The sequence below is a fragment of the Marmota flaviventris genome, chromosome 12 (genome assembly GCF_047511675.1).
Source record: "Marmota flaviventris isolate mMarFla1 chromosome 12, mMarFla1.hap1, whole genome shotgun sequence".
Taxonomy (NCBI): domain Eukaryota; kingdom Metazoa; phylum Chordata; class Mammalia; order Rodentia; family Sciuridae; genus Marmota; species Marmota flaviventris.
The window spans coordinates 58,224,970-58,239,960 of NC_092509.1; the positions used below are offsets into that span (position 1 = coordinate 58,224,970).

The 14,991-nt window shown below is 36.1% G+C and overlaps 1 protein-coding gene across 1 annotated transcript in view; it reads right to left on the reverse strand.

Annotated features, from left to right (window-relative positions):
• Positions 1-14,991, reverse strand: part of Dnah14 (dynein axonemal heavy chain 14) — a 376,581-nt gene that overhangs the window by 28,638 nt on the left and 332,952 nt on the right. The window contains 5 exon segments of the mRNA XM_071619724.1: positions 915-1,114; positions 1,775-1,972; positions 6,771-6,992; positions 10,129-10,231; positions 13,392-13,602. Coding sequence (XP_071475825.1) covers positions 915-1,114; positions 1,775-1,972; positions 6,771-6,992; positions 10,129-10,231; positions 13,392-13,602 — 934 coding nt within the window.

The following is a 14,991-nucleotide window of genomic DNA, read 5'->3' on the forward strand; positions in this document are numbered from 1 at the left end:
GGATCAAATGTTATTCAAAGACCTTTTAAAAGTGATTGTTAAAATATGTTAGATTTATCAATTGAGAGACTGGATTTCTAAGCTTAACCTAACTGCATATGAAACTCACTGGATTTTCAGAACAGCCCTGGTGGGATGGGCACTGTTATGATCTGATGCAGAGATGAAGAACCTAAGACAGTAGGAGTTCGTTGGCTTCCTTAAATCCATAAATCAAGGGCTGTAGGTGGGATTTGAAGCTGGGTCTAGTTAGGAAGGCAGAGAGGAAGAAGGAGTGTGCATGTGACCTATTTCCTGAGCAGCTATGAGTGAGTGTCACAGGAGATGTCTGTGACATCTGGGGCACTTTGATCGGGAAGGAAGAGCAAGGATCATCCATTTGACAATCAAACCACTGGGGCTTGAGCCCTGTAGTGCTGGCATTAACAACCCTCACCTTATTTTATAGTCATAGGCTGAGAAGGCCTGGATATTTGGGTTAAATGTGTTATTCCATTTTAACCTCAAAACAGCCTCAATGGGTAGACAGATATTATTATCCACATTTATTGATAAAGATATTGAAGCCATATGACCTCAGATGCAGAACGAATAGAGCTATAATACACACAGGCCTCTAAGTACAGGGCTAGTTCTTGAGAACATTGTCTTGTTACTTATGATGATTATCCCTTTCTAGTCTACAGAATTAAATATGCAAATTTCACATTTAAAGAAATTTATTTTTAAGATACTACTTACCAGGCACAATTCGGTCACTCATTTAACAAACTTCTGCATGCTTGTAAGTAATGTGTGTGAAGAATTTAGTTTCTCTACCATGTAACTTATACTTTCCTGTAAGTTCTCTACTATATATCTCCAAATAAATATTTAATAACTGTTGACTAAACTTTTTCCTAGTGCTTTCTTACTTGATCGTGAGTTTGTCGGTGGTAGTTTTTGGTTGCAGGGCAATGAGATTTTCGATGAACTTCTGGCCCTGGATCTCCCTGATGCTCCTTTGGGCCTCAGGGTGTATTCCTAAGATCTCGGGCGAATCATCTTCGGGTAAGGACTCGATAATGTGTATGCAGTCTTTTATGCTTGCAGATTCTGGTATGGGTTGACACATCTGAAAATTTAAGCACTTGGTTAGTTTTTGCCCGAGTGAGACACCTACTTTCACTAATGTATGAAGGCAATATTTCTCCATGAAATTTTATACAGAATATTCTTCTTATTTGTATATAGTATATTTTAAACACTCTGTCAAAAGTAACATCTGGGACTACCGTATTGTAAAGTATATATTACATACATCTAACCTTTTGGCAAAAGAGAGAAAAAGGGAAAAAAGTGTTAAAAGACTAGGGTGATTCTAACCATTCATTGCTCAATTAACTATACTCATGGATAATGAATGCAATAGAGCTTAAACAAATAGTTCTACTTTAGTAAAACCTGTGAAAGGAATGTGAAAATAATAGTTATGGTTTGGATCAAAAGGCACACACGTAGTAGGGTTGATGTGGTCTTTACTCTCTCTTTAGGCTCAGCCCAGGGTGCATGGTGGTGTCTCCCGCCAGATTTGTATGCTATAACTCTAGGTTCTCAGATTTCATGGACTGTTTCTTTTCCATCCTTTTCCTTTGTAATGTTGTGTTTAATAGAGTAATGGGTAAATTGCTTTTGTAAGACTATTTAAAATTAAATAAAAGCCATTAAAATGAACATTAAAATGCAACAATGGTTAGTTAATGATTGGGCAAAATTATAAGATAAATTTCCTTACCGCATCACTAGAGAAACTGAAGTCATCTTTCAGCACTTCAGGATTGCAAAATTTGTAGAGGAGTGTCTTTAAGCATCGCTTGTCCCAGATATCAGTAACCCGGCTGCCATAAATCACTTCCCCGATCAAGTAGCGCACAGATGGCCACGGAATTTCAGACTCTTTACTCAGGACATTTGCCAAGACCTTTATGGAAAACTTGAGAAAATCCACTAGGCTTTATTATTTCAGTGTGTGTTTTTAGCTTAACCGACATTTTAACATAAAACCAACAACTCTCAGCAGCTACATGTATTTTCTTTTTAAAATCTATTTTGAGCCGGGCTCAGCATCCCAATTCTGTGCAGCTGGGGAGACTGACGCAAGAAGATCACAGGTTCAAAGCTAGCCTCAGCAAATTAGCGAGACCCTGTCTCAAAATAAAATATAAAAGGGGCTGGAGATGTGTCTCAATGGTTGAGCACCCCTGGGTTAAATTCCCAGTACCAATAAATAAATAAATAAAATAAAAAATATGGAAATAGCAAGAGAAATAAGCATATTTGGAGATTTGGATATACATTTATCCACTAGCTCTTTTTTTGTTGTTGACAGTTGAACCATTTCATTTAATTATTATTACTTCTTTGAACAGACAAAACAAGCCTGTGGTTTTGAATTCAAAAGGTACTGAAGGGTAAACAAGGGAAAGAAAGTTTGCCCTTACCCTGTTCTCTAGCTATGAGCTCCCCTCCGTTGGCCAACATTGGTAACAATTTCTTGGGTGTCTTTACAAAGATATTCTAGTGTAACTAGTGGAATGCACATAGTGGATGAATATAAATGGGATTGGTTCCTTCTCTCATTCCTTCCCTCCCTTCCTGTCTTCCCTTCTCTTCCATTCTACCTTTTCTCTTTTGACTCCCCATCTTTCTGTTTTCCTGTCTCCTTGCTCCCACAAATACTAGTTTAGTGTAACACTGTTCTGCAGTTGGAAAATGTATGTTGGCTATCATTGTTCAGTGGCTGGAACAATTCATTATTTCTGCTTCGTGAAAGAATTCTTTGCCACTGTTCTCTCATTCCTGCCACTAATGGGAGATGGCTGGTCAACAGTTAGTTCTCTGTAATTTGTAGATTCTGCATCCATGGATTTAACCAAGCACAGATTGAAAATATTCCACAAAATGGAACCAAACTCCAAAAAACCAAAAGCATCTGTACTGAACAAGTACAGACTTTTTCTTGCATTATTCCTTAAACAGCACACTATAACAATGATTTACGTAGAGCTTACATTGTATTAGGTCTTATAAGCAATCTAGAGATGATTTAAAATATATGAAAGGCCACGACGTGTAATGGTGTACACCTGTAACCCCAGTGGCTGGGGAGGCTGAGGCAGGAGAATTGCAAGTTCAAAGCCAGCCTCAGCAATTTAGGGAGACCTTGTATCTAAGTTAAGAAAAGAAAAGAAAGCCCATATATATATGGGCTGGGGGATGTGGCTCAGTGGTTAAATATCCCTGAGGTCAATCCCTGGCACCAAAAAAAAAAAAAAAAAAAAAAGAGAGAGAGAGAGAGAGAGAGAGAGAATATGCATGTTTGTAGGTTTTGTGCAAATACTACATTATTTTATAGTATAAGAAACAATGAGCATCCTCAGATTTTAGCGTTTGAGGGGATTCCTGGAACCAATTCATCCTGATGACATTGAAAGACAACTAATTAATTTTTTTTTTTGCCAGTCTATTAGGTAGAAAATTTCTGTTAGTTTATTTTGTATTTTACCTGGTGCTGGATTTCTTGAGCTTCTTCTCTTATGTCAGTTGGTCTTTAAAATTTTCTGTACATTGCCTATTTTTCCTTTGGAATGTTTGTCTTTTTATTACTAATATGTAAGAGTTCTTTTATATTATAGATAGTAACCTTTTGTCAGTAATCTGCATTGCAACTATTATCCTAAGTGTTATTTGTCTATTGACTACTTGCTCACCATTTTCCATATAAAAGTTTTTATACTCAAATATTCCTACTTTTATGATTCTGGGTTTCTAATTTTCTTTTCTCATCTCAATGCATGTCCTAGAACTTGTAAGATAACATTGAATGATACAGGTAATAATGTGCATCCTTGTCTGATTCTAGATTTTATTTGAAATAATTTTTTTGTGTTTCACTATTTAGAATAATATTCACTGTTGTTTTGATAGTCTTTGTCATATTTAAATAGTTCCTTTAATCCTAACACTTCAGAGTTTTTATTAGAAATGGCTCCAAAATTCACAGTAACTTTTTTACATCTGTTTGTCATATAAATTAGGATTATAGATCTCCAGATATTGAGTCATTCTTACATTCCTAGACTAAACCCAACTTATCATAGTACATTATTCTTTTGATTCATAATTGAAATCTATGAATACTTTATAGAGAATTTTTACATTTCAAGTCCTAAATAAAATTAGTCTATAGTTCTTACATATACTATTACCTTTCTGTTGGTTTCATAAAAGGAATTGGGAGATTGCCATCTTTTTCTAAGGTCTGTAATACTTTATTTATTCATCTTAATGCATTTTTTTATTTTTAATTTTTTTTAGATATACATGACAGTAGAGTGTATTTTGATTAAATAGCATTAATGCCATCGGTTACAGTTCAGAGTGAACTAAGCTGTGAGGTGTCTCCTTGAGGTGTCTTCTGAATGTCTTTAATGGCAATTGGTTGATTGAAAATTTCCAAATTGGATCATTCATATTTTTTAGGAAATCAATGGCTTCATTTAAATTTTAAAATTTCATTGGATCAAAAATTAAAATTTGAATTTTTTCATTCTACTATATTAGTATACTTCATTAATATTGGTTTTATTCTTTATTTCCTTAGTATTATTCTACTTCTTAAGATGAGTATTAATTTAACATATTTCTTTTTTAATAATGAAGACATTTAAGGCCCTATTTTTTCACAAGTATAGCTTTTTTACTGTCATGTCCTTTTTAAATATGAAGTTGTCTCTCATTGTATTCGAAGTGTTTTGTGATTTCCCTTTTCATTGATAAAATATTATCCTATTGTCTGATGGATGTATAGACATCTAACATAATGATCTAGAACCCAAACTTTAAAATTTTTTTTTTAAATTGTTAATGAACCTTTATTTTATTCATTTTTTGTATGTGGTTCTGAGAATCGAACCCTGTGTCTCACACATGCTAGACAAGTGCTCTACCACTGAACCACAACCCCAGCCTGAGAACACAAACTTACAGACCATCTATGTTTAAATTATGTGCTTCATAATTCTATATTTCAACTATAAAATAAGGCTAATACTATATTCTTTAAATGATTGTGGGGTTTTATTACTCCATAAAGTGCTCCTTATATTAAGAGAAAGCACTCTTAACAATTTTATGACTGTTAAATATTCTTTAAAAATTCTTTCTTTCTTTCACCTATTTGGTGCTGTTTTTATTCTCCCCTTGGTGGTGCTGGGGCTGGAACCCAGAAGCTCACACATGCTGGGCAAGTTCTCTACCACTGAGCTACACCCCCAGCTCATTCTCTTTGGTGCTTTTTCAGCTTAAAGTCCACTTTGACTCATTCATATTGCCATTCCTGCTTTTTTAAATTTCTGTTTCTTTCTTTGGTAGTTTCAAGGTTTGTTTATTAAGTATATTTATTATACATAGCATACATTGGGTCTAGTAACCAATGTTCTTGTCTTTTAATGAGGGAATGTAGTTCATTTAATAAAATGACTGATAATATTCCTTTCATGTTGTTTTATGCTATGACTTATTTTACTTTCCGCCCTCTTAATTTTGATGGTTTGATCAAGGTGTTATTTATTTTCTTTGTTTAATTAAAGACATAATGGCTTGGGGGTATGCTTAGTGGTAGAGTGCTTGCCTAGCAAATACAAGGTTTTGTGTTCAATTTCTAGCACTGAAGATAACAATTAAAAAAAAACACATATTGTTTCTACTAAAGATTACCTTTCTTTTCCTTGAATTCATTTCCTTTTTTTCAAATAAAAAGACTATATCAATTATTTATGTACCAAAGTGTCTAATATATGGCACAAGAATTTCCCAATGTATTGTTTGTCTTGCCTAAGCTTTGAATATGTCTGGACAGAATTGTGTGTGAGTTCATATTCCTTGACAGATCTCCAAAGTGTAGCTCTTTTATATTATATTCCTGATTAGGCATAGAAACATCTACTTTGGCAGTTGAGCCTGCAGCAATATGCTGGGCTCAAAACAAAACAAAATATAATAAATCATTAACGACAACAAAACACAAAACCCAGAAAAGCCTGATGAAGACACAGAGAAGGTGATCCAGATTTTCCCAGAAAAGTTTTAAAATCTGCTCTAATGTATAAATGAATGGGTAGTCAAGGGTGCATTGGTCTGTGCTGAAAGCATAGTTGTGAGAAAATTAACTTGGGAAACATTTAAACAGGGGCTACTACCTGTCTACTTTAATGATAAAGTAAACACACTGCAATAAAGCACATAGGAGGTTCTATAGAGGGTATTAAGCTAAGCTCCTTTCCCAAAATGAGTTATTGTAACAATCTCTCTTTTACTTTAATTGAATAAGAAATACTGACAAACATTTTTAGGGTGACTTTATGTGGGTCAGGCACAGTTCTCTGTGCTTCCTTTTGTTAACTAGTTTGCATCTTCTAGTGGCCCTGTACAGTGGGTAGGACATTTATTCCCCTCCTGCTCTGCTTTATTTCACCAAGGAATCTAAGACCCAGAAGGGTTAATTACCCTGCCCAACAGATTAAATACTTGTATGGCTGTAAGGGGTGGGGCTATAATTTGATTCCAGAAATGCTGGCTTCAGAATCTGTTTTTAAACATTAGCCTTTTTTGCCTAGTTACAGTGTTTGTTTCTTACCCCTGTGTGGGACACTGAGTACATATGTAGACACACAGTAGGCTCTCAGCTTGTATCTTATTGTTATTGTTGGTTCTGAAGAGACCTCACTTACCTCCAAGTCTGAAGAAATAAATTTATAAGCAATATTCCAGCCCCATGTACCATAATTTTTTCTTTCATTGTTCACAGCATTGAAAAAACATAGGTTGAATAATAGTTTTTTCCACCATTGTCCACAGTTGGGGTTTTCAAATATCTCTTCTGTCACCTCTCCACTTCCACCAAACATTTGAAGCAAATTGCTTTTCAGTCCCTGGGTAGGTTCCATGGCAATCTTTAAAGCAGATGGGAATGAAAATGCCATGTGAATAGAGAAGCAGGCACTGGGCAGAGAGTAGATTCTTTTTGTATAGCACTGGTATGAGAGTTAAGTATGTAACTCTTTTCAACATTCACTGGCAAATAAAAAATATTGTTTATTCTTTTGCCATTTGAAAATTTCTGTAATAGGCTTGTTCCAGAGTTTCTATATTGTTCCAGTTCACATTTTAAAATGAGGAGTACAGCATTGTTATTAAAAACACTTCTGTTTGCTGTAAGCATAGGGTTTGGGGAACAGCATTTTAGAATGTTTGACAATGAAGGGTTCCTGCAGTGCAAACCTACACACGGATGGCAGCTAGGGGCGATAGTTGCAGACGCAGCGGGTGTCAAATCACAGGATTAACTGCCAAAAGTGTTCTTCAGTACACATATGAAAAATGAGAGCAACAGATTTGGTGTTACTAAATTGTTTTGATTACATTTAGAACCATTTGGTTGACTTTTTTAACCAGAATGATTGAAATGATGAGAGACTGGGTGAGGTGGAGAGGGAATCAATTAGAGGTGTTTTTGAGAGTTTGTTTTTTAAATCTGAAACTGAAGGGTCTGAAGTGTTACCTGACTTACACAGTTTATACACACACACACACACACACACACACACACCCAAGCTATGAATGGAACTATTCTCCATATTCATCAGCAAATAAAAAATGCATTATGTTTATTATACATAACATGTGCAATAATTGCATGGATATGTATATGTCATATAAAACTGAGTGTATATGCATATATGTATATATATATACATACATGTACACACATGTGTATATATATATATATATATACACACACACATATGTGTGTGGACATGAAACTTCTGAATCAAGGATCAAATTGATTATTTACTCACAGAATGGCTCATATCATTTCCCTGCTGGTATCCCACAGGTTATGTACTGAGGGCCACATGCAAATACATCGTGTGTGTAGAGTGGGGTTTGTACTATGGGAGAGAATCTGGAACTTTGTAACTTGAAGTTCTTATAGAATGGCTGGTATTGTAGCATCTCTTCCCCTTCAGGGGTGATAGGTAGACTTTTGCTTTGGAATGTAAACAAATTATTTCTGGGGAAGAGACAGGTTTCTAGGTTTTTATAGCCTGGAGTGTAAGCAAATGGCTTTGGGTTTCATTATCCTTAGAATGCAAGGCAATGGCTTCAGGAGAGAGAGAAGACAGGCTTCTTTACATCTATTACCCTTAGAATATGAGCAAATGGATCTGGAAGTGTGGGAAGTGCACAGTGGATGAGATATTCTTTATCTTCCCAGGCATATTTGCCTTTCAAGCATCCTTGAATGCAGGTTGCCAGTGATTTTTGCTCAGAAAAACCCTGAATGTGTAGAAATGAGAAAATATTCAGAGTGTTGTTTGATGACTGCTGTGACTGATTCTTTTAAGAAACTCCTTCTCGTGTCTCTAAAGCAGGTTTCTGCCCACCCCTTAAGAATTATAAGTGAAGGGAAAGTGAAAGAGGAGAAAGGAAGAGGGGAAGGGGATGAAGGGAGTGTGATGGTAGGGGGAATTTGATTTCTGTGACAGCATTTTATTTTATCACATAAATGCACTATAATATATTTGATCCTTTACTAGAAGTAGATCACTTCATCAAATTATATGAAATTTTAGAATTCTTTCTGTCTTTTCAATATATAAAAATTCCCTCTAGTTTAATGGCTTAATCTCTTTTTGATCCTACATTGTCAGCATTGTATGAGAATGGTTATTTAGTGCCCTTAATAGCACGAACGATATCATAACTATCCTTAATTTTTGTTAATTTGATGGGCTGTCTCATTGGTATCTTGTCATTTTGATCTGTGATTCTCTGATGTGTAGAGACTGAACTTTTTTACTTTTTTCATGGTTACTGACCTCCTATATCTTTTATTCATTTTTATGAGCTATTAGTGTTTTCCTTAATTATTTGTAGGTACTCTTATTTATGTATTAAGAAAATTGCCATCTCTGTCTGTATGGATAATGGCATATGACAAAATCCCATACAATTTTACATATGCAGTACTTAAAACTATTGGGGTCTTACAGTGGAATCAGAGCAACAGTCCTAATTAAAATAAAAGACCTCCAGAAGCTCTCTGTTCCTCTCTGGTATCCTTTAATTCCCTGCACCTGCTACCTCTACTGTCCCTGCCAACACTCCCAACTCCTGGTCAAAGGATAATGGTAGTTTAAGGTCATAATCTGCCAGACCCTGGGAGACAAATGGAATATCCTAAGTCAAATGGGAGATCTTGGATTTCTCCAATCCATATTCTGAAGCCTGCTCTGGGGGCAAGAGTATTGGGAAGTGGCTCTGTGCAAGAGTACACAGGAGATGGGAAAGAGCTGGGGAAGAGTGTGACAGGGAGAAACTTCTAGTTTCAAGAGTGAATCTAATTTATTTTCATACTAGTTGGGTCTTTATGAGGAAGTACCTCATGCCCCTCATGTCCTCCATCCCACCCCAATTCTGTTAAAGTCAGAAGTGTGCGCAGACATGTGTCTAGCATAGCATTCTGCTTATGCCATTGGTCAGTTTCTCTGCTATTAGGTCTCCTCTTTTGGTCACCTGGAACCTTGGTTAACAGAATTGACTATATCTTAGTATTTACTCAACCTCAATATTGGGGGGGATATGAATAGAAGTTTCCAATATCCTTTTAGAGTTTTTTGGTAAATAGCTTCAGTCTGCTTTCTGCCAGAACTTTTGAGAAAAGAAATGAAAATTCCATAAGTGGAATAGAAATTCGAAAAAGGATCGAGAGTTCAAAGCCAGCCTCAGCAAAAGCGAGGTGCTAAGCAACTTACAAAGACAAGTAAAATTCAAAAATTGTATATTTTAACTTATAATAATTGGAAGCCTAACATCTTTATTTGAAAAAAAAATCTAAATTGTGAATTATTTGAAAGCAGAGATCTCATCTACTACTTTAGCTCCCCTCCTGTCCTTAGCACAAGGCAAAGCACAAAGCAGACACTCAGCATTCTGGAAGTAGTACTCTTCTTCTTAACTCAGAGTAATGAAAGCATGATGACTTACATTCAAGCAATATTAAAATAGGTTATATTTTGTTTTTACCTTGATACTCTTTTGAAGGATGGGGGCTGGGAAAGAACTGTCTGTCTTTGAACTTAGCCAGAGCCTAAATTCAGGGTCTAATGTCACATTTCTTCTATTAAGTCTGCAAAGTAAAAAAAAAAAATGTATAAATATTTTAATGTGAAAAATTTAAACATATTCTTAGAGTCATAACATTTTAACGTTTGAAGTAACCTTAGGAATCATTTTAGTGCCAAAGATGTTATTATATTATCATACGAACTTTCTTGTTGTACAAGAATTTGTACAAGACTCATCAATTCCCATTTTTAAGAAGTAGCTTTCCAGCCAAGTGCGGGGTGCATGCCTGTAATCCCAGCGGTTTGGGAGGCTGAGGCAGGAGGATCGCAAGTTCAAAGCCAGCCTCAGCAAAAGCGAGGTGATAAGCAACTCAGTGAGACCCTGTCTTTAACTAAAATAAAATAAAATAAAAAAATACAGCTGGGGATGTGGCTCAGTGGTCAAGTGCCCCTGGGTTCAATCCCCAATCTATATATACTCATTTTATATTGTAAAAAAACTTGTAAGAAATTACAAATTAAGAACAAATTGCATTGGTTAAATCTAGGAGAACTGGACATCAAAATAAATCAAATGATAGTAACAGATTGAATTTATTATTTATTTATTCATTGAATAAAATGGGAATCAATGAATTCATACTGATATAATAAATGAATGAATGAATAGGGGAGAAAGAAGCATTTTCCCTTATAGATAAAAAATATTTTGCATATCCAATGCTGGGGACTGAACCTAGGGCTTTGCTAAGTGCATGCTCTGCAACTCTACAACTGAGCTGTTTAGCTAATCTTCCAGCTAGGTATGGACATCTCAGCCTTGACTAAATATGTTTAGGAGGAACTGTGGAGTTAAAAAGCAAACAGAGAAACCTGAATCAGAACTTTTTCCCTTTCATTTTAAAGGGGTTTATTTATTTTTATTTTTGCAGCACTGAAGCCAGGTGTGCTCTATCACTGAGCTAGACCCCAGCCCTTCTTTTAATTTTAAGACAGGGTCTTGCCAAATTGCCGAGGCTGATCTCAAACTTGTGATCCTCCTGCCTCAGCAAAATAGCGGGAAATAGACACACATCACTGTGCCTGACTTTAGTTTTTTCTTTTTTTGCAATAAAAGATATTGGGACAACAGACTAACCTAAGTTCTGTTGACCAGATAATCAATTAATGTACAGTGAAGTTTTTTGGGGTCAAGTGGAAATTTGCTTTCAAATGATTTGGATAAAACTCCATATATATGTATATAAAAGAAATGAGAGGATAATGTAAAAAAATTGGGAAATAGAGATGAAGAGGGAAGGGTGGGTTTGTATTGTTCTTATAACTTTTCAGCAAATCTGAAATTATTTTTAAAAATTTAGAAAAAAACCCCAAAACAATAAAAGCAAAAAATAAAAAAATCACTGAATGCAAAATGAAATAAAAGGATAAAAATTTCCTGTATTCCCACTAGGTGGGTTTAAGTACACTTTTCCTTTTTTTCCTCCTTCTGACTCACTCTCGTTTTCAAATAGAAAAATTACACTGTATATATTGTTTCTAGCTTGATATGTTTTCATCCTGGCAATATATCATGAACTTATTTCTTTTGTTCCTAAATTTAAGAAATATTTCTTAACATTTTCCCTTCTCTCTGTAGTTCCTATAGTGGTAGTCTTAAATATTTAAAGGCTTGATTTATAAGAATAAATTTCTATCAGTCATACACTGATTATATTGAAAATGTTATGTATCAGGAATTACTCTTATTAAGACTTTGAAGTTCTGTTCCAAGGAATATTTCCATAATATCTCTTTCTTTTTAAAATGTATCTTCCTCTCTCTCTCTCTCTCTCTCTCTCTCTCTCTCTATATATATATATATATATATATATATATATATATATATGTTGTTGATGAACCTTTATTTAATTAATTTATTTTGTATGCAGTGCTGAGAATTGAACCCAGTGCATCACACATGCTAGGCAAGTGCTCTACTACTGAGCCACAACCCCAGCACCTCTCTCTCTCTCTCTCTCTTTTTAATAAGACATCTTTCTCTGCTATTGAATTGTCCCTCTCTACCTTAATGATAATGCAAATGAGGCTACAGTGTTTGTCTGGTCTATGCTATATCTCTAGCACCTGGAATGATAGTTGGCAAATAGCAGATGCCCTATAAATGCTTTTTAAATGAATAATAAATGAAAAACATGGTAGAAATTATTGTGTTATCTTCTAAAATCCGTATCTACTGATATTATATAAGTACTGTTTGTCTTCTGGCTCTGAAGTGACAGAGTAAATGTGAAAAATAAATACTTTTCGATAGTTTTTAAAGTGCTAAAAGGCTGGGTGTGGTGGCACACACCTGTAATCCCAGCAGCTGGGAAGGCTGAGGTGGAGGATCGTGAGTTCAAAGCCAGTCTCAGCATTTAGTGAGACTCTGTCTCTAAATAAAATACAAAAAAAAAAAAAAAAGGGCTGGGGATGTGGCTCAGTGTTTAAGTGCACCTGAGTCCAATCCCTGGCACAAGGGGGAAAAAAGTGCTAATGGAATAACAATCTGAAAACAGCATGAATGATATAAGGAAAGTAATTTGGAAATTTAATTCTGGCAGTTGGTTTTATAATTTCCTTGCATATGCACAAAGCATAAATATAACAGCATGAAGATACCCTTATTTTCACACATTTACTCTACAATGTTGTTCATACAAAGTAAAACAAAAAAATTAGCTTGGAGGAAAAACATTGTGCAATATAATTGGTTAAAATCTTACTAATTCCACACATTGAGAAATTTTCAAAGTATAGCAGTCAATTCACTGCAAAAAAGAAGGCTGAACTTATGGAAAATAAGAATAGATACTAAATACAGACCATCATAAGTGTGGATATCAGGCCTTATATTGTGCTGCTTGGAATCATATACTATTTTAAAAACTATGTTGCTAATCTATACATTGGCATATATATTGTGTATATGGCATACATATCTATCTATTGAGAGTGAGAGTCTGGGAGAAAAAGAGAAAGTGATAAATGCAAACAAAAACTAAAGAGACCATTTTTTCCCCTAATCAAAACCTATATTCTTAGTTCTTCTGCAAGAACTAAGAATCCACCTATGTGATAGCTTAAATTTCCTCTGTGGAGCCCAACACACTATTTTATCATTGTTTATGCATTCCCTAGTTTTGATAATTCATCTGATCCCTTATAAATAAACAATCTTACGATTCAACAATGGTGCAGAGCCTTGGCATGAATGACCCTGCAAGGTGGCAGTTCTGCAGGAAGACCCATTGATGCCTTTTAGTTAGTGCCTGAACAATGAGGTCTTCTGCTTTGGTTGCCTGGCCATGACTCAAGGAAATCATGGTCACGTGTTCCGTTGTTCCTTTTAATTCTTGTGCAAATCTCAGGAGAATATTGGTGAGGTCAATTCCTGTGTAACAATGAGAGGTACATAAAACCGTAAGCTCATATAATTCTCTATTTAAAAACACAATGAAGGATCACAAGTTCAAAGCCAGCTCCAGCAAAATATATATATATATATATAGATAGACTGGGGATGTGGCTCAGTGGATAAGCCCAAGTTCAATCCCCAGTACAAACAAAACAAAACAAAACAAAAACCCACAATCCAGAATTTATTGACTGGTGGTGAGAGAAGGTGTAGCCAATTGTGGAAAGACTACAGGTTTTGGAATTGGAGCCCAGAATTCACATTTTGTCTCTGCCACTTTCTAACATATGGGTATAATAATATTTACTAAAGCAGTACTAGTTGATTATTTACTCCTTCATCTTCTTGCCCCTTCCTCTTCTGTTAGCTGTACTCCTGGGTTGCTTGAAATAACTGTGTACCTTGCTAAAATATTATAGTTTAGCTAATCTTCCAGCTAGGTATGGACATCTAGGTTTTTGTAAAAAGGTTTTGACAGAAATAGAAGCACTGTGTAAAACTTTGGGTATCTTCTTGAAGGGAAGAGGTGTGACCCTCTTCCTGTCTTCCATGCTGTTGTTTAGCACATGAGGTGTTGGCTGAAGCTCTAGCCACCATCTTGGGCTAAGTCCTCAAGAAATAGACAGCAATCCTAGAGCCTAAAAATAGACATGCACCTGAGGCACTTCCAGATCCGGGTGCCTAAACATGGACATGCACCTTTGGAACTTCCGGATCTCAGGGCCTAAAAATGGATGTGCACCTGAGGAACTTCCGGATCTGGGGGCTTAAACATGGACATGCACCAAGGAACTTCTGGATCCAGGGGCCTAAACATGGAAGTGCACCTGAGAAACCTCTGGATCCTGGGCCTAAATATGGATGCCTGAGGAACTTCCGGATCTGGGGGCCAAAAAATGGACACCTGAGGAACTTCCGGTCCTAGAGCCTAAACATGGACATGTACCTGAGTCACTTCCGGATCCGGGTGCCTAAACGTGGACATGCACCTTTGGAACTTCTGGATCCGGGGGCCTAAACATGGATGTGTGCTTGAGGAACTTCTGGATGCTACGGCCTAAACATGGAGGACTGAGGAACTTCTGGATCCGAGAGCCCAAAGATGGACATGCACTTGAGGCACTTCCAGATCTGGGTGCCTAAACATGGATGTGCACCTGAGGCACTTCTGGATCCAGGTGCCTAAACATGGACGTGCACCTTAGGAACTTCCGGATCCAGGGGTCTAAATATGGATGTCTGAGGAACTTCTGGATCCAGGGGCCTAAACATGGACACTTGAGGCACTTCCGGATCTGAGGGCCTAAACATGGATGTGTCTCTGGAACTTCTGGGTCCTTGTGCCTATAAAGGGCAGGGCATGAT